General features: G+C 34.0%; 1 protein-coding gene across 3 annotated transcripts in view; it reads left to right on the forward strand.

The window, feature by feature from the left end:
- LOC145256582 (dolichyl pyrophosphate Man9GlcNAc2 alpha-1,3-glucosyltransferase-like) overlaps window positions 1–18,864 on the forward strand; it is a 107,572-nt gene extending 88,708 nt beyond the window's left edge. For 2 of the 3 annotated variants that reach the window (XM_080115586.1, XM_080115585.1), the window contains 2 exons: window positions 9,612–9,768; window positions 18,412–18,864. In XM_080115586.1, coding sequence (XP_079971712.1) covers window positions 9,612–9,768; window positions 18,412–18,702 — 448 coding nt within the window. In that variant the 3' untranslated portion in view covers window positions 18,703–18,864. The remainder of the gene's footprint in view (window positions 1–9,611; window positions 9,769–18,411) is intronic. The other variant, XM_080115587.1, reaches the window with a different exon arrangement.
- The last annotated feature ends 1,150 nt before the right edge of the window (window positions 18,865–20,014 follow it).

The raw sequence follows: 20,014 nt of genomic DNA on the forward strand, positions 1-20,014 counted from the left end.
ATAGGATCGGATAAGATAGGTGGATATTTGTACTAGCAGAATACCTAGCGTTGCCCGGGATGGGATGAGATAGGTGGATATATATACTAACCCGGGATTTGATGAGATAGGTGGATATATATACTAGCCCGGGATTTGATGAGATAGGTGGATATATATACTAGCCCGGGATTTGATGAGATAGGTGGATATATGTACAAGCAGAATACCCAGCGTTTCCCAGGATTGAATAAAATAGGTGGAATGCTTCCTATCAGAATACCCGGTGTCGCCTGGCATTGGATAAATTTGGTGGATATTTGTACTAGCAGAATGCCTGGCGTCACACGGGTTGTATGGGACAGGTGGACATATGTAAAAGCAAAATGCCTGGCGTCGCCAAGCATTGGATGAAATAGGTGCATATATGTACTACCAGATGCCCGGTATTGGATGACATACGTGGATATATGTACAAGCAAAATAAACACTGTCCCCAGTGATTGGAATGTTTCCTAGCAGAATACCAGGCGTTGCCTGGGATTTGATAACAAAGGTGGATATTTGTACTAGCATAATACCCGGCGTCACCCAGTATGGGATGAGATAGGTGGATATATGTGCTAGCAGAACACCTGGTGTTGCCAAGGATTGGATTACATTGGTTGATATATGCACTAGCAGAATACCCGGCGTCGCCCAGGATTGGATGAAATAGGTAGAGTGTCTCCTAGCACAATTCCCGGCGTTGCCCGGGATTGGATAAGATAGGTGGAATGTTTCCAAGCAGAATACCCAGCGTTGCCCAGGATTGTATGAGATAGGTTGTTATATGTACAAGCAAAACACCCGGCATCGCTCGGGATGGAATGAAATAGGTTGAATGTTTCCTACCGGAATACTCGGCGTCGCCTTGGAAACATTGCCCGGGATGGTATGACATAGGTGGATATATGTACTAGCAAAATACCCGGCGACGCCTGGGATTGGATAAGATAGGTGGATATTTGCAATAGCAGAATATCCGGCATCGCCCGAGATTGTATGAGATGAGTGGATATATGTACTAGCAAAATATCCGGGATTGGATGAGATAATATTAGTAACAATATGATCTCCTAATTCTGTTTAGGGTCAGGTGGGGTGGGGGTGGGGTCAAGATGTGATCACTTGAATTCTGAGAACAGATAGCCAAAAGACTAAATAACCGTATTATATAGTGTAATTTCCTACTGAATGTTATCTTCTATTAAAAAAAGATGCATATTATGTATTTATCGTGTACTAAGTTGATACAAGATGTCATATTCCAAAAATCACACCGAAGAACTGCTGATTGCAAAAATCAAGTGAATGAATCAGTGCATGCTGGGTGCTTATTTGTAACATTTCAAAAGTCACGTGAAAAACGAGTTGGCATGTTTACAAAACAAAACAAACGGCCATTTTCTTTTTAGTATTAGTAACAATATGATATCCTAATTCTGTTTAGCGGGATAGGGGGGCAAAAGATGAGACCGATTTAATTCTAAGAACAGATACTACACTTTGATCTTAGCCAAAAGACCAAGTAACCATATTATATAGCGTAATTTCCTACCGAACATTATCTTCTATCAAAAAAAGATTCATATTATATATTTATCATGGACTAAATTGAGACAAGATGTCATATTCGAAAATTCACATCGCTAAACTGCTGATTCCAAATTCTGAAATAAAAACATTATTTAGAAAGCCATTCTTAGTATTGGAAGGGGATGTTGTTTATATCTTCTCTATTTACACCTAACAATTTCTTAATTCTTAACATAAAATGTAGGATAGTATTTTACTATTATGGAATACATACCATGCTGAAATAAAACATTATTATTTAGAAAACAATTCTTAGGGGAGGGGATGTTTTTTGTATAATGCTGAGTTAAGAAGGAGGGAGATTATAGTCAATTGAATGGTAAGACTGATACTACACTAAGAAATTCTTGTTAAAGTAATTAATATGTACTGGCAGATTACTCGGCGTCGCCCGGGATTGGATGACATAGGTGGATATATGTACTAGCACAATACCAGGTGTCGCCCGGGATTGAATGAAATAGGTGGAATATTTGCTAGCAGAACACCCCGCATTGCCTGGGATCGGATAAGGTACGTGAATATATGTACTAGCAAAATACCCGGCATCGCCCAGGATTGGATGACATAGGTGGATATATGTACTAGCAGAATACCCGGTGTCACCCTGGATTGGAGTAGATAGGTGGAATATTTCCTAACAGGATTGCCCGGGATTGTATAAGATAGGTGGAATGTTTCCTAGCAGAATTTCTGGTGTCACCTGGGATTGGATCAGATCTGTCGATATATGTACTAGCACAATACCCGGCGTTGCCTGGGATTGGATAAGATGGGTGGATATATGTACTAATAGAATGGCCGGCATTACCTGGGTTTGGATGAAATAGGTGGAATGTTTCCTAGAAGAATACCTGGTATCGCCTGGCATTGGATAAATTTGGTGGATATTTTTACCAGCAGAATGCCTGGCGATGCATGAGATTGTATGGGACAGGTGTAGATACATAATAGCAAAATGCCCAGCGTCGCCTGGGATTGGATGACATAGGTGGATATATGTACTAGTAGAATATCCGGCGTTGCTCCGGATTGTATGAGATTGGTGCATATATGTACTAACAGAATGCCCGGGATTGGATGAGATACGTGGATATATGTACAAGCAGAATACCCGCTGTCGCTGGGGATTGGAATGTTTCCTAGCAGAATACTAGGCGTCGCCTGGGATTTGACAACAAAGATGGATATTTGTACTAGCAGAATACCCGGCGTCACCCAGGATGGGATGAGATAGGTGGATATATGTACTAGCAGAACACCTGGTGTTGCCAAGGATTGGATTACATTGGTTGATATATGTACTAGCAGAATACCCGGGATTGGATGAAATAGGTAGAATGTCTCCTAGCACAATTCCCGGCGTTGCCCGGGATTGGATAAGATAGGTGGAATGTTTCCTAGCAGAACACCCCGTCATCTGGGATCGGATAAGATAGATGGATATATGTACTAGCATAATACCCAGCGTTGCCCAGGATTGTATGAGATAGGTTTTTATATGTACGAGCAAAACACCCGGTATCGTTCGGGATTGAATGAAATAGGTTGAATGTTTCCTACCAGAATACCCGGCATCGGCTTGGATTGGATAAAATAGGTTGATTTTTGTACTAGCAGAATTCCTGGCGTTGCCTGAGATTGGATGAGATAGGTGGATATATGTACTAGCAGAATACCCGGCGTTGCCACAGATTGGATGACATAGGTGGATATGTGTACTAGCAGAATACCTGCCGTCACCCGGGATTTGATGACATAGGTGGATATATGTATTAGCAGAATACCCGGCGTGGCCCAGAATTTGATGAAATAGGTGGAATATTTCCTAGCAGAATACCGGAGTCTCCTGTGATTGGATAAGATGGGATAAAATTGGATAAGATATGTACTAGCTGAACACCTGGCATTGCTCGGGATTCTGTGAGATAGGTGGATATATGTACTAGCAAAATACCCAGTGTCGTCTGGGATTGGATGACATATTTGTACTAGCAGAATACATGGTGTCACCTAGGATTGTATAAAATGGGTGGATATATCTACTAGCAGAATACCCGGCGTGCGCTGGATCGGATGAGATAGGTGGAAATATGTACTAGCAGAATACCCGGCATTGCCCGTGAGTGGATGACATAGGTGTATATATGTACTACCAGAATACCTGGCATTGCCTGGGATTGGATGAGATAGGTGGATATATGTACTAGGAGAATACTTGGCGGCGTCCAGAATTGGATGACATAGGTGGATATATGTACTAGCAGAAAACCCGGGATTGGATAATGTGGGTGGATATATGTACTAGCAGAATACCCGGGATTGTATTAGATAGGTGGATATATGTACTAGCAAAATACCTAGCGTCGCCTGGGATTGGATGACATAGGTTGCTATATCTACTAGCAGAACACCAGGTGCCACCCAGATTAGATGAAATAGGTTGATACATGTACAAGCAGAATACCCGGCATTGCCTGGGATTGGATGAGATAAGTGTATACATGTACTAGCAGAATACCCGGTGTTGCCCAGGATTAGATGAGGTAGGTGGATATATATACTAGCAGAATACTCAGTGTTTCCTGAGATTGGATTAAATAGGTGAAAATATGTACTAGCAGAATACCCGGCGTCGCCTGGGATTGGATGAGATAGGTGGAAATATGGACTAGAAGAATACCTAGTGTCGCCTGGGATTGGATGACATAGGTAGATATATGTACTAGCAGAATATCCCACGTGGCCCTGGATTGGATGAGCTAGGTTGAAATATGTACAAGCAGAATACTCAGTGTCACCCACGTTGTGATTAGATAGATGGAAATATTTATTAACAGAACACCCGGCATCGCCCGTGATTGAATTACATAAGCGGAAATATATACAAACAGAATACCCGACGTCATCCTGGATTGAATGGGATAGGTGGAATTATATACTAGCAGAATACCTGCAGATGTTAATATATACTAGCAGTATACCCAGAATTGCCCTTGAATGGATTAAATAGTTGGAAAATATATAATAGAAGAGTATGCGGCATGGCCTGGGATTGAATAACTTTGCAGGAAATATATACTAGCTTTGTACCCGCCATCGCCCAATATTGAAAACGTTGCTGGAAATATATACTAGCAGAATGTATCAAAGTTATTATTTTAATGAGAGTGGGTTGAATTATTTAAAATGATTGTCGAAATTAGTAACATGTCCAAGAGTTTTGAAAAATGACGAAATGTGAGTTACTTGTTTAAGTATTGGTGTGTTTTTAATAATAAAAAAAAAACAGCCCAGACAATATGTCAAATTATTTTTTTCACTTCGGATTGAATGATATAGGTGGAAATATGGAAATATATAGAAGCAGAATACCAGGCATCGCCCAGGATTCAATAATGCAGGTGCAAATAAATACTAACAGAATACCTGGCATCGTCTGGGGATGAATGAGATAGGTACAAGTACAGAATAGACGATTACTTGACGTCGCCCTGGATTGTATTAGATAGCTGCACATATACACTAGCAGAATACCCAGCGTTGCTCAAGATTGAATGAGATAGGTGAGAAAATTTACTAGCAATATCCACGACGTCGCCCGGAATTGATGGAAATATATATAAGCAAAATTCCTGACGTTGCTCGGGATTGAATGAAATAGTGGCAAATATATACTAGCAGAATAATCAGCGTAGCTCTGGATTAAATGAGGGTGGCAGAATATAAAGTTTGTACCGTAAATGACTTAAACAATTTTCTATCTCAAAATTACTTCATTTGTGAAGTCGATTTCGAATATGGCTTAAACAGTTTACAATCTCAAAATTAGATCAATACATATATATTGTTGGGTTTCTATGAAAGTTTAGTAGGCCAGTTTCTTTAGGAGGTAATGTATATATTTTTTTTTTTTATGTTATTATCCGGGAATGATGTGATGATTGTAGTGTTGGGTAGAAAGAAGTATGATTATGTTAATTTTAAACGTGCTCTTGCGCTTTCTTTTGGGAGTAATGTCTGTTTTGAGGTAAAAAAAGTATGTGAAATTGTTTCATATATGTATTTAAATTACCCGTCCTAGTGTAGGTAAAATTATTTTAAGTATGGGTTGTATATTACCTGTCCTTGCAAAGGTAAAATTATTTCATATACATGCTGTAAATTACTTACCCCAGGTAAAATTCCATACATTCATACGTGTAATACCTGTCCTAGGTAGGTAAAATATTCTTTTGCTCGAAATAGCAAATGATGCATAGACATGAAAAATTCCTCTCTCCTAAGAATAACAAATATATTCAAAATCAAATTCAATTTTCTCATTGTTTATATGGTCGCGAGCAACACCGGGTAGCCCGCTAGTATATATGTAAAGTAGTAGCGTTTGTGTGTGCAACTCTCAATGATCAAAGAAATATAAAGGCCATATGTGTGTACACTTCTCCTGGTTAAGAAATATTAACGCCCATGATAGGATACTTCTGTCAAAGGAGACATATTTTATACGTAATTTCTCTATATAGCATTCTTCAAACCGCATCTACATTGATTGAGTTACGGTCCTTAGCATATCACATTAAACTAAATCTATTTAAATAATTAGCTCGATGATATTACTTATTCGACATAATAGCCTCGTTTCAAGTATACTAATTAAAAGTAATTTAATTATTTAGTTTATTTAAATTTCAATTTATATTTGATTTAACTTATTTTATCTGAAATCGTTTAATTTTCAAACCAGAAACCAAACTGTGATAGTTTAATTGAAAAATTGTTTTAAACGGAACATGTTATTATATATTTTCTGTAATAGATTTGTTTTCATTTCAAAATATTGTTCTAAGCTGAATTATTATTTTTATTTTTTTTTCGGAGGAAATTTTTTTTCGCTTTTTCTTTAATTTTAAGTAATCTTTTTTATTTGTTAGAGAAAATAATTAAAACTAATGTCCTCATTTACTTGCGTGAGGGCAGAGTTAGTCAGACACAGGGCAATTTTCCATGTGAGCAAAATCCATCATCCCATGCATTATCTGCTCCTTTTTTTACCGGTTACCGGGCTGGCGGATGTATTGTAACTATTCTGTAGTTTCACCTAACAATTTGATAAACAAAAAGATATTGTAAAACTTGAAGGACCATTTGAATACATTGATTTAATTTGAAGTCTTGTGTAATTATTGAAAAAAAAATTCAGTTGCGTTTGTGCTTTATTTCTTCCACAATTATGAATGAATTCACGTGTACTTTTAAAAAAGTGGTATTTTATCAGATTATTTGGTTTGTCTTATTTGAATTGATATATTGCAAAGAAGCCAGTAAACGAACAAAAGTGTAAAAAAAAAAATACAATAAATGTTACTATGACGAATAAAAGTTACTTTTCTACCTACATTACTCATAATTTTTTAGTACTTTTTTTTTTAGAAATAATTACAGAACATTTTAAATTTAAATTCAAACGGTCCATTGGAAAAGAAATATGTAAAATAAACTGGTGCATGTTACCGTGCTATTTTTTTAAACCCGTTTTTTTTCAAGTTAAATTCAAGTTTTACGATATCTTTTTTATTAAATTGTTAGGTGAAAGCATAGAATAGTTACAATACACCCGCCAGCCCGGTAACATAAGTGCATAAGTACCGAATTCTGAATTACTAATTCTTTGCTTACTCCCCTTTTCCCGCTTCAGCTTAATGCCTAATCGATAATAATCTGATTAAAATACTACTTTTTTTAAAAGTACACACAAATTCATTTATAATTGTGAAATTATTCAAAATTGAAGAAATAAAACACAAGCGCAACTGAATTTTTTTTTTTAATAATTACACAACACTTTAAATTAAAATCAATGTATTCAAACGGTCCTTCAAGTTTTACGATATCTTTTTGTTTATCAAATTGTTAGGTGAAACTACAGAATAGTTACAATACACCCGCCAGCCTGGTAACCTAAGTGCATAAGTACTAATAAAGTGATTTTTAATATCGTATTCAACTAAATCCATAACAAGCGAATGAATGAATGGTTTATTTTATTGACACTACACCGTAATCACGTGATTAAAATTTTAGCAGACAAAAAATTGGGCTGCAAAAGAGTGAAGAGTTCTGAATAGTTTCTTCTCTTTGAAGCCCTTTTGCCGAAATATTTGGTGGAGAGGGTATCACGTAATTCTTTTTTTGGGCGATTACATTTACATGTTTTCATCCGTTCTTTTATTTTTGTTGTGGGGGTATCCACGTTGTCCATGATGAAAATGATTAGTATACAGGTGTGTTTCAAACGGAACTTCATGTCAACCCAGGCAACACTGGGTACCCCTGCTATTTGTTAGATAAAAGTACAGACTGTGTATATACAAATAACAGAACATGTTTCTTTTCTTAAGTGGATTTTCATTTTGAATTAAGTTTTTACAGTATTTGTGTTTATTATATTATTAGAAATCAAACAAACATGATCAGAAGAACTCTTATAAGAAAGATGTTTCTTCATTAGGAGTTATGGTTACACAGAAAAAAACACTTCAAAATAAGTTATAGCTCAAAAATGTCATCCAGGTACATAGAAGAGTAACTTATCTTGCATTTAGTAATTTTTATTTGTTATATATTTGTTTTCCTTTTGCCCTTTTTGTTACGTGAAAGTACAAATTATTTGGCAAACAATACCTTCCCCATTTTAAGAATGCTTTCTAAATCATAATGTTATTATTTCAGCACAGTATGTAATGAATGTGAGAAGGAATCCTTTCTTTGGCCATATTTTTTTAAGCTGTCTGAACATAATAGCCAAAAAAAGTAAATTTTAAACTTTTTGAGGGGAGGGGGTAAAGCTAGGTAACATACATTATTTTTTAACAACGCAAAGTCAGTTCTTAATGTGGGAAACATCCAGCTTTCCAAAAAGAGGAACATAGATAAAAACATTGCTTAAGTCTAGAAAGATTTTTACCCCATTGATCTATGACAGAATAGACAAAGTCTAGCATCAGGACAGATACTGCATTTTGTTTCTAGGAAAAAAAAAAGAATCTATTGATAATATAGTGTCTGGGAACTTCAGAGTGAGCATACTTATTACATATACAAGAAATCAAATGTTTTTGATGAATATCACATTTTTGCAGGTCAAATCTTCTTCACAGAAAACAAAAATAAAACGTTTCAGCATTTTCCAATACTACTTTGTTAACATTTCATATTTCCATTGCATGTATGGGTAGGAGGATTTTCAAAATAATTTTTGTATGTGATGCCTTCCCCCCACCCTCCTGCATATTTCATTTAATGAAATCTGAACAAAATATATTACACTCCCTCAGAATTTTAATGTTATATATGCTGAAGTAATATTTATTTTAGGTTTACCATGCTATGGCATTCATAGACAATGCCGTTTTTTTAATTATTAGATTTTACTTCCATTATTTATATTTTATGCTTTTCATTTATAAGCAATGCTCATAACTTTGTAAAATATGCTCAAAATGATGATGTCACCAATTCTATGGCAAGTATTGGAAGTCCCTTCTGATTACTTAATACAAAAGAATACAATTTCAGTTATTTACAGGACTCAAATAAGAATAAACATGAAAATAAGGCCCATAAATTATATATTTGAGTGTTTATATGTATATGTAAAGACAAATGAAATTATTTTAAACATATATTCATTAAAAAAACATACTTGATATTTTTTAGTTAGCATTTGCGCCAGGAAACAGGGCCTGCTAGTCAATCTTATAACTTGAATTTTTTTTCAGATAAAAAGTAATTCATTTTATGCTTCATTTTGTTGCCAATATTTTCAGTTAATTTTTAGTCATAAAATTGTGACATATTTCAATGAGTCAAACTTAATTCAACTAAGTCATCCAAATAGTTTAAGCAACAAAAGCAATCTTCATAACTTATATTTACAAGTTGCATGAATATCAAATAATTGCTGATATGTACTAAAATGCTTCATTTTTCAGCATGTTTCCGTTATTTGTGAAGGATGGTTTATTGGTGCATTATTTTAGTACATTGGCTCTCTTTTCTATTGTGGTCAGTGTTGGTTTTGATCTTACTCCCAAACAAAAAGTAAAAAAACAATGGATCGCCTGCATTTATCCTTTCTTACCCTACATGGTAAGTTTTGTTATTAATTCAATATATTTGTATGAATTTTTTGTATTATTTAAAAAAAAATCATGCTATCACTAATACCATGTTAAAACATCTAATTCTTTTTATTACATTGACTTAAAATAGTATTTTCATGGAAGAAATGATGAACTAGTTGAATAAGATGATGAGGTTGTTAACTTTAATTGAGGAAGGTTCTGGCTTGGTTGCTTAGAGAATCAGCATTTGTTTTTTTATTTCTTCTTTGAGCTTAAATTCCATTTGATAATACTTGAGGTCTGTATACTGAGAACCCTAATTTCTTGCCAACAATGAAAAATATATACGCTTGTTTTTACTCAGGTGAATGATAATCTTTTTTTCTTTTTTTTTTTTACATAGGCATCACCACTTATCAAGGCCAAGAGGCCACTTGAGAATAAGGGTTAAAGAGTGTACAGTAGAAATTGGATAATATAGTAATCGTTAGTAAATGGAAATTCGGTAAATTTGTTAACAAGTGGAACGACTAATCAAGAACTTATTTACGTTAGACTTGAAGACAACCATAATTTAGACAGCTGGAAAGCAGGAAAACGGAAGACAATTCCACAGTAGGGCAGGTCGATTTTGGAACCCTGGTGAGGCAATGGTGATGATAGTTCGGGTTTGACATAGAAAAGACCTACAGGAAATATTTTTCTCAAAATCGTTATCTTTGCTTGAGAAAATGACTTTAAAAGTTAAAAAATTGAAGCGATTAAAAGTTTTTCGGTGAATTTTTAAGAACGTCCATCATCAAAACAATCCATACTGTTAAGAAAATAGAATTATTATTTAGAATATATTTTAAACTACATTTTTAAATAAAATGAGTGAAGATAATGAATTAATAAAATAAATATTAAGTGTAAAGGCAAAATTATGTTTTTTAAATAATAATGACCAAAGTTCGATTTTTTATTTCAGAAACTTTTTTGGGGGGTGGAAACATTTTAGATTTCACCGTCGCAAAACACGCTCGTTATTAATATTGAAAATTAACGTTTGTTTATTATTTAATTTGAAAACGTTATGATTTATGCTTAATTATTTTGAAAGGAAAAACGAAAAATACTTGTTTAGAATATATATTATTATATTTCAAGTTTCTGAAGTGAATTTAAACATATTTGTTTTATCTTTTTTAATTTGTGTTTCTATTAGGGTGGTGCAATAATAATGGCATTTTTTGAACATTATTTTTGCACCAACCTAATATTTCACATCAGATTCCATTTGAAATTTTTATTAGAATATGGTAATATTCCAGTTTTATATTAAAACAAAAAAAAAAATAGTCCATACTATTTTATTCTACACATTCTTTACGAAACATAACCACGTAAATTTTCACGTTTCCTACTTATTAAAAAAATACTTTGCAGAAAATTAGTGTTCAATTTTAATTTCTTTTATTTTTAGGGAGTAATTGTTTTTAAGCGGTGTTTTTCTTCTAAAATTATAATTTTAAAATCAGATAACCCACAAAGATTAATACGAGTAAATAAGGAAACTCCTTTAAAAATTTTTTGTTATTTGTGCATCTATGTTATTGTGCTAAAATAACTTTGTTATTTAGAAAGCCATTCTTAATATGGTGTGTGAGCCTTTTCTAGTCTCGCACAAAAACGTGTTCACATCTGAAGCCATATTTCTTGTCATATACATACACGCACACAAACATACGCACACACGTACACACACATAGATATATTCACGTTTGCGTACATACACTCACACACTAACGTACACTCATGTACGCACACATACGCGCACACGTACCCTTCAAAGGAGATCCACACATGCACAAAAGACCACCGGAAACAACTATAAAAGCAAGAGACCTGATCTGGTTTCCTTTTTTTTTTTCAATTCGGCTTCCGACCTGAGAGGTCGACGGACCAACCGGCCCTTTTCGGGGCGCGCACCTCACGCCACCTGCTACTATGCGTGGGGCAAAAGTCAACAGTTTCTATCTCCATGGCCTGGATTGACTTTCTTTTTCTCTCTCTCTCTCTACAACAATAGACTTTCCCTCTCACCAGCTAACAGCGAGAGACGCACGCCAAGCTATAGACTTTCCTTCTCACCATTTAACGAGAGACGCACACCAAACTAAACACGTGCTGTACCCTTTTCTTTCATTTGTTTCTTCACAAAATAAAATTCTAGTTCGTTTTAATTCAATTTAACACGTTGTTCATCTCTTTCTCAATTCAATTCATTTTTTGCACCGCTACAAATTGTTGACCCGACGTGAAATGAACACGCATTTCCTTCTATACCATAAGTCAAATTACAATGGGAAGGAGGTTGTATTGTAACTATTCTGTACTTTCGCTTAAAAATGTAATAAACAAAAATTTCATAAAAATTAAATTTAACTTGAAAATACTATTAAAAATAGCATAGTAACAGTGTACAAGCACTGGTTTTTCAAACTCTAAACACTCGTTTAAAATGGCACAGCTACAGCAAGAATGAATCTCTTTATGGATAAATTCATGTTATCGAAGGAGGAGCTAAAATCTGCTAAAAATATCTAAACTAAACACTAGTATGCCTCTGATTTGGTTTGGTACTCTCTTTTCAATATGTAACTCCATGTGTGGCTCCCTCGTCAGATCGCCAACTCCCAACGTCGTGTACCATGGATTTTTCGTTCATGGCAGGATCGTCATTTTCTCGCTGGCGACTCACGCGTGGTTTCACAAAAGTACAAATATGAACAAAGAAAGGAAAACACACATATAAATTGACTGTTGGACTTGTGAGTGTGTGTGTGTGTGTCTTCTCCCCGTTCTATTGATGTTACATTTGTCTATGTTTCACAGTCAACTCTAGAATTTTCCACATCTCTATTTCATAGTCAACTTTATAACTGTTTAACTGTAGTCTTTATCAACTCTAACTGTCCAACTTCCATCCGCCGTCTAGCGCATCTAGATCTCAACTCATCTCTCCTCTGTCTTGGTCTCTCAGGTTGCCCACCCCACCCTGGCTATCGGAAGCTGCACTTCCCTGTTTTATCAGTAGGTTCCTATTGTTATTGTTTGCTATTTCCTATCTATTGTTGATTGTGGGATATTTCCAATTTCTTTGTTTATTCTAAGCTATTTCCTATCCCTTTGTCTATTGTAGGATATTTCCGATTTCTTTGTTTATTCTAAGCTATTTCCTCTTCCTTTGTCTATCCCCCCCCTCTCAGCACTTAGTGGCTCAAATCCACCCCAGGGCCACTTTATAGTATCACAAATACATCTAATTCAACTCTACAAAGTTTTTCATTATTTCTTATAACTAGCACTTATTCTTTTACATATGAAACTGGAAGATAGCCTAATACAGTTTCCTTCAGTTATAATCCATTTATTTATTTTACTTTTCAGATTAGAATGTCAGTAAAAGCATGACGTTCAGTTTTAATCCGTGCTTCATAAAATTTGCTGGTCCACCTTGTCATTTTGATGAAACAGCACTCCCAAATTCATGATAAGTCATCCAGTTTAGTTATTTCCTCGAAAACAGTTATCCCCACTTAAAAAATAGTAAGATTTCTAAGTTAATTGCCAAGAAAATAATTAGTATTCAGCAAGCAGTCAATCCACAATTGCTCTTGTTAAGGTAACATTATATAGGACAGAAGGTCAATATATTTTGCTATAAGAGGGCCAAACAGATTGACAGGAAATATCTTGCAGCAATCAAAGTGAAAAGAATGAAGGAACAGCTAGACAGACTGTTTGATATATCTTCTAGTAGCTATAAACTTTCTGTCTTGAGATGTGATGACTTTGCAGTAAAGTGCAAGACAGAAAATTGTCAAACAAGACACATAATCTGCACTTGTTCTCCTAACAAGGAGGTAAAATTAATTCTATAGATTCACTTGCAATTATGTTCCTTTTTTTTGTGGAAAATAAAATAATGTATTGGTATTTATTATGTAATCTGGCTCTATTATTAAACATGCAAATTTTTCAATTTTCAGGTTCCACTAGAAGAACTGCCATTTACAGCAATTTTTAAATTAATTGATGGAACAACAAAAAGCCTAGCATTTACTGGTCCTTTGGGGGAACTTTGTATCAATAATTATCAAGATTTGACTCAAGTAGAATTCTAAAAAATTAGTGTCCCTCCCGATCATCATTATCTGACAGCAGAAGAAACAAATAATTTAAGTGTGAAGACCAGAGGCTACTTTTTGAGTATGCTGTTGGCATTTCTTGTGGAGAAGTTAACTTAGAAAACTGGGCCCTTGAATCAAGGAAGATGGCTAACATAAACCACAAGATTAATGTGTTTATGGACTAGAGTTGTCTATCCTCAAACACTATGATAAATTAAACATTTTGGTCAAATTTATCATCCAAGTGTATGCAGTTAGTTGGTTTGAGATCAAAACCGACAATATTTTTTTTAACCAATTTATATTTATATTTTAATATGATTCAGAGAACACAACAGTTAACTTAAAATCCAAATGACTGTTTTAAACTGTTCAAAATATAGTGCTTTTGCACTACTTCCGGAAAATATAATATTGATGATAAATTCAGATGAATTGAATGTGAGAGAAGAGGGCATTCAAACGATTTTGTCCATTAAGTAAATAAATATTTATCCTTTAAATTTTATTAGTTTTCTTAATTTACCCAAACAATAATTAGTTTTATTCATATTACATCGCAAAAATATAAAAAATAAGTGTTTTCAAATAATTGTTTTTCTTTTTTTTGTGTTGTTTTTTTCCAGTAATAGTGAACAACTCAAAAAAAAAAAAAATGAAAAAGATTACTGCTATCAATTTTGCAGCCACACACTGGTCAAATTTGATTGGTTTTTCTCAAAAATTTGTATATGGGCAGGAAGCAAGACATAGACACATTATTACAAAGTCATCGTGCCAACAAATTAGACGTTCATTTTCCTCAAAAGGAAATTATACAGAACAATTTAGTTCTATTATAACAGTTTATATTATTGTGTTTAATAAAAAAAAATTGAAATACATGGTTCTGTAACTTGTATCAAGTTGTTATATTATGTAATACATCTCCACATATCTTTTTGAATTGTGAAATTTAAAAGACTTAGTTGCTAATTAGCTTTTTTTACAATTTTTGTTTAATCAGTGCAGTAAAAGTTGAGATATTTTGCTAGTTGTGATTCATAATTAAAATTATAATTCATGTATTTATTTTTCTTTCAATGTATTTCATATAAATATATCAATTTTAATTGGATTTTTTATAAAAATAGTGAAATTTCAAAGTCAGTGTTGTGAAAAATGCTATGAAAATGAAGGATTTCTCAGCATTTTTTTACACGATTTTTAAAATTAAATGCTCAATTTTCTGTTCAAGATGGGAATCTAATTTTTGGTATATGTTCTTATCACATTAAATCCCAACTATCATCACCAGTGCCATGTTGATTTTCTGAAAAAAGTTGCAAATCGACCTGCGCTATTCAACAGGTGTGCAGTTCTAAGAAAGAAGCTTTGTTTATGGAATCTACATTTGGGTTTAGGCACAGATAAAGAGAGGGGGGGGAATTATTAATAGTGTTTTCAGCTAAACGAGTGTTTCTTGTGAAAGTTTGGTGAGGGGGGACCATAGGCTGAAGCTCAGTCGAACACTTTCCATGAAAATAACGATACAGCAGAGACAAACTCGCAACATGTCTTCTATGAGATAGAGGTTGCAGGGAAGAAAAAAGGACATCTCCTACGAGGCTACGAAGTCTATTTTGAACCCTATCAAGGTAGGATAAGTCCTTTCTAGCAGCTCCTGCCCAGATGTGGCAACAGTATTCCATCCTTGATGTACCTGTAGAGAATTGCATCAGCGTGAGATATCTACTGGATCGATAGAAGGATCCCACCATTTTTCCAGCAGCCTTGGCAACAAATTTGATGTACGAGTTCCATTTAAGATCAGGAGTAAAGGTCAAGCCTAGAAGCTTGTCAAAACTTGAGGCCTCCTCAAGACGCGAACCATTCATTTCAATTGATGCCAGATGGGGATCAGAGCGTTGATGCTGTAAAGATAAAAGCTTGGTTTTAGATGCATTAAAAGTAACCAGCTCCTTTCCCCATTGTACAACGTGATCAAGATCAGAGAAGAGAGAATCGGAGAGAACTTGGTCATTTACTGTCTTAGATGTGCTACCATAGATGGTAGTGTCATCAGCATAAATGTCTACAAATAATGTAAGGATGTGATTTGGAAGATCATTAATGTAGATCAGGAAAAGAGTTGGGCCCAGGATGGACCCCTGAGGGACTCCAGCATTAATACCGTGAACTTCTGATTTTTGCCCATCAACTACTACTCTTATGAACCTATCAGAAAGAAATGATTTAATAATTGAGAAGACATTTCCAGCTATACCATAGCTAGAGATCTTGTGAAGTAAACCTTTATGCCATACCCTATCAAAGGCCTTAAATATATCAAGAGCAATTGCCCTAGAAAGGTTGCCTCCATCGAGAGATTTGCTAATCCTATGAGATATAACTGTAAGCACATCTGCTGTAGATCTAGCAGAACGGAAACCATATTGTGTGTCACTAAGAAGATTAGTTTTGCTGAGATGGTTGATTACTTCTGTATTTAACACAGATTCCAGCAACTTACTCATGACGCATAGGAGACTTATTGGCCTGTACTGAGAGGGGGATGAGAAATCACCTGAATTCTTAAATACAGGTCATCTGAGTTAATTATAATTGAAAATAAAATTGGCAGATCTTCTTTCATTAAATTGAATTTTAATAAAATGATGAGGCCAACTAGTGTTAAAATTTCTAGATGAAATGGACCTAATTTATGAGGAAACAAAAACAGAGATTCAGACAAGTAAACAAGTGAGAAGATTTTATGATAAAAATATGAATCTCATTCAGTTTTATTGAAAGGAAAACATAAAACATATCAACACAGCAAGAGCAAGTATGAATTGAAATGAAGTACAAAGAACAAGATGTATGCGTGATGGACATCTACGAAAATAGTAGGTGAGAACAAGAGTTTCAGAAATACAGCTTGTTCTAAAATGTTTCTGAAAGGGTCAGTTATCCTACTCGTATGCACATAAAGGATGTATAATTAAAGTATGTTTAAACATTATGGAATCAACTTTTCAAATGGGGTGAAACTCTGTGACATTGTAGTTATTATTCTTAGAGACGAACAAAACATTTTTGTCTGTGACAACAGAAATATTCTTCCTGAAATAATGTGTCCTTTAAATGGAAAGCAATAAAACCATAATAATTTTTTAGTTCATCAGTTACTAGCAGTTCAACCCGTCTTTGCTTGAGCCCTATGTACTGTTCATAACTTTATATACATATGTTTATATTAAAAAGTGTGAATATGTATGGGAATGCATTTCTATATAATAGGCTTCCTTAACTATCATAGAGAAAGGTCAATTTTTTTAAAACTTTGACCCCAATTATTACCCCTTAACATTTATTGTTTTGAGCTCAAATAAAATTATAAATTTTGATCCATGTCCAAAGAACCTATATCTAAAATTTGAAGTGTTTAGACCCAAAATTGGCAGAGGAGTTTGGTAGAGTTCTTAAAGGTCAAGATGTTGAACTTTGACCCCCTTAACAGCCAATTTCTGGCTGAAAACCGATTAAAACGATTTTCCCAAATCTCAATACCCTTTATGTCAAATCTCGAGTCTGTAGACTGAAAATTGACAGTTATTTGGTAGGGAAATGGACACACACACACAGACATTTTCACTTTTATAAATATATAAATTCCGGATGCAGAAAACTTCCAAAGTTTTCTTCTCCTGGAAGTCAGAAGATAGGCAGTTGATACCTCAAAGCTACATTTCACATCTTTTTCTCACCCCATTGAGGAGGAGGATGATTTTGTCATGTAACTAAAATGAATAAATATTTACTTTTAGAGAAAAAAAATTATGAAACGGAAATTTTTGCTCATTTTGACCTTCATTGGTCAGCAGTTTGTCATTTGCAATGTGACCTGTAGGTTTTTGATTTAACCAACTTTTGAGTTCGTTGGATGAATTTCAATATCGTTTGAATCTGTATTTTATTTTATTGCAAAGGTGTTTTAGAAAATGTAATCCTTGTTAATTATCAACACATAAAAGTTTGTAGATCAATAAAGTTGTGCATGTCCGTTGCAATTAAATAAAACAAATTGAAACTAATCCACACACAACTCTTCTAAAAATTGAATGAAAAATTAAATGCAAGTTGTCTGGTCTGGAAAATTAAAAAAAAAAAATTCTTCGCTTGGGGTTTCATAGTCACTAAACCTCTTTTCACCAGCTGCCATTTCTTTGAACATCAGAACCACTTCAGACAGGAGAAAAATATTCATAAAGAGATGCAGCTGAAACAGCTTTTTAATAGTTTGTCTTGAGCACCAGTATTGTATGCAACTGGAAAATGTAAATTTGTTGAACATTTTTTCTTACTAAATGAATCTTATCTAAATTATTTAGATGAATTGTTAGAAAATGCATTTATATTTACTCATGTCAGCTATTATTCACTAAATAGGAATATTTGATGTTTTAATGTTTTTTACTCTTAAATAAACTCACTCTCTCTCTCTCTTTCAGCTCTTTGTGTCATTGGTTGGTTGTTTGCTTCTTAACATTGCAAGTTTATTGGTTGCTCCCCCTGCAAGCAAGCCTCATCTTTTTCCTCTACTCATCTCCTTCTATTCCTGTGTCCATTTTGTGTGTTTCCTAATCTATTTCCATTATGCCCAATTTACTGTGGATTCACAAACTGGAAAGATCAGCATTGGAAAGTCTTTGCAACAATCAAATCAAAAAGTACCAAATAAAATGACACACAACTTAAATCCAATGACTCAGAAAAATAATAGAAAATTCAAAAGGCAATGATTGACATTTGTTAGAAAAATATTTTTAAAATATGAAATTTTTTGGTCTTCATTCCATTACAAGATTAATGAAGCTAATCTTTTAAAAAAGATAATTGTTGTGATTTAAAAAAGAAATATCCATTTTTATCCAAAATAAAACTCTTTATTTTCTTTTGTCATATGTTTATTTTTATTTATTTATTTATTTTAACCCCAAACAAGGCACAATGCTACTTTGATGTAGGGGGCTATTATCAGGGACATAAGTTGCAGGGATACTTTGTAGGGAGTTGAACAGCATGACGTCTGTTTATGTATTATTAAAGCAGTTACCACAGAGAGAGTGAAGGAACAGCCAGAGATAGAGAGAAGTTTTCAAAGAAAAATGTTACATATTTTTATCCATATTTTGTTATGTCGATGCTGAATAGTTGTGTTGGGTTCAAATTTGGAATGAATAGGTGTCAATGTAATTGTATTGTTCTTTTCAACAACTTTCAAGAGGAAATAGACAACTTAAAAGAAACTTTCCGCCAAAATCATTATCATTATATCGTCTAAATCTGAAAATTCTATAATTGGTATTATTTTTTCCAATATTATTATAGTCAGAATTTTTTCTAGAAAGACATTGGGGATTACAGGAGTGACCACATGAAGATTGCCAACATCCTAAGTGAAAGTAATTTTTATGGAATGAACTGGATTCAAACTGGCAACATGCGGATGGTCAGTCTATGTCATTAACTACTAGACCACTGTTACCTCTCTCCACCAAAATAATAACTGATATGCTTTCTTATGCAATGGCAATATCTACTAAGCCCAGTAAATTTCAACCAGAGCTGGACAACTTAAGAGAAATTTTCTACCAAAATAATAATCAATCAACTTTGAGAAATCTGCATTAAATCTTAAAGAACATTAATCAAAAATTGAGTGACTCAATTCTCTGAAAGTATCTCGTCCAAGTTAAGCCTCCTCTAAAAAAAAAAAACATCACTGTATATCATTTCATGTAAATGTGAAAAAAATATAATATACTGCTCACTAAAATTAAGGCTAGAAGAATATAATACATAGAGATATTGAAGTATTGAGTATGGAGTGAAAACGGAACCTGCTCTTATGGAATGATGTAAAAAATTATAGGCACATATATTGAGCGACAATAAAGAGATCATTCATGAATATCAGGAATAATAAAAGTCCAAGAATCGACCTCCTGAAGTACACTCGCATTTATATCATATTATTTTGATGTACGAACATCGAGGACAACCTCGATTCTTCTCTTGTTTAAGACTATCCTGGATGCCTGGCATTGCCCA

The sequence above is a fragment of the Euprymna scolopes genome, chromosome 3 (assembly GCF_053919585.1).
Source record: "Euprymna scolopes isolate OS-2025 chromosome 3, ASM5391958v1, whole genome shotgun sequence".
NCBI lineage: Eukaryota > Metazoa > Mollusca > Cephalopoda > Sepiida > Sepiolidae > Euprymna > Euprymna scolopes.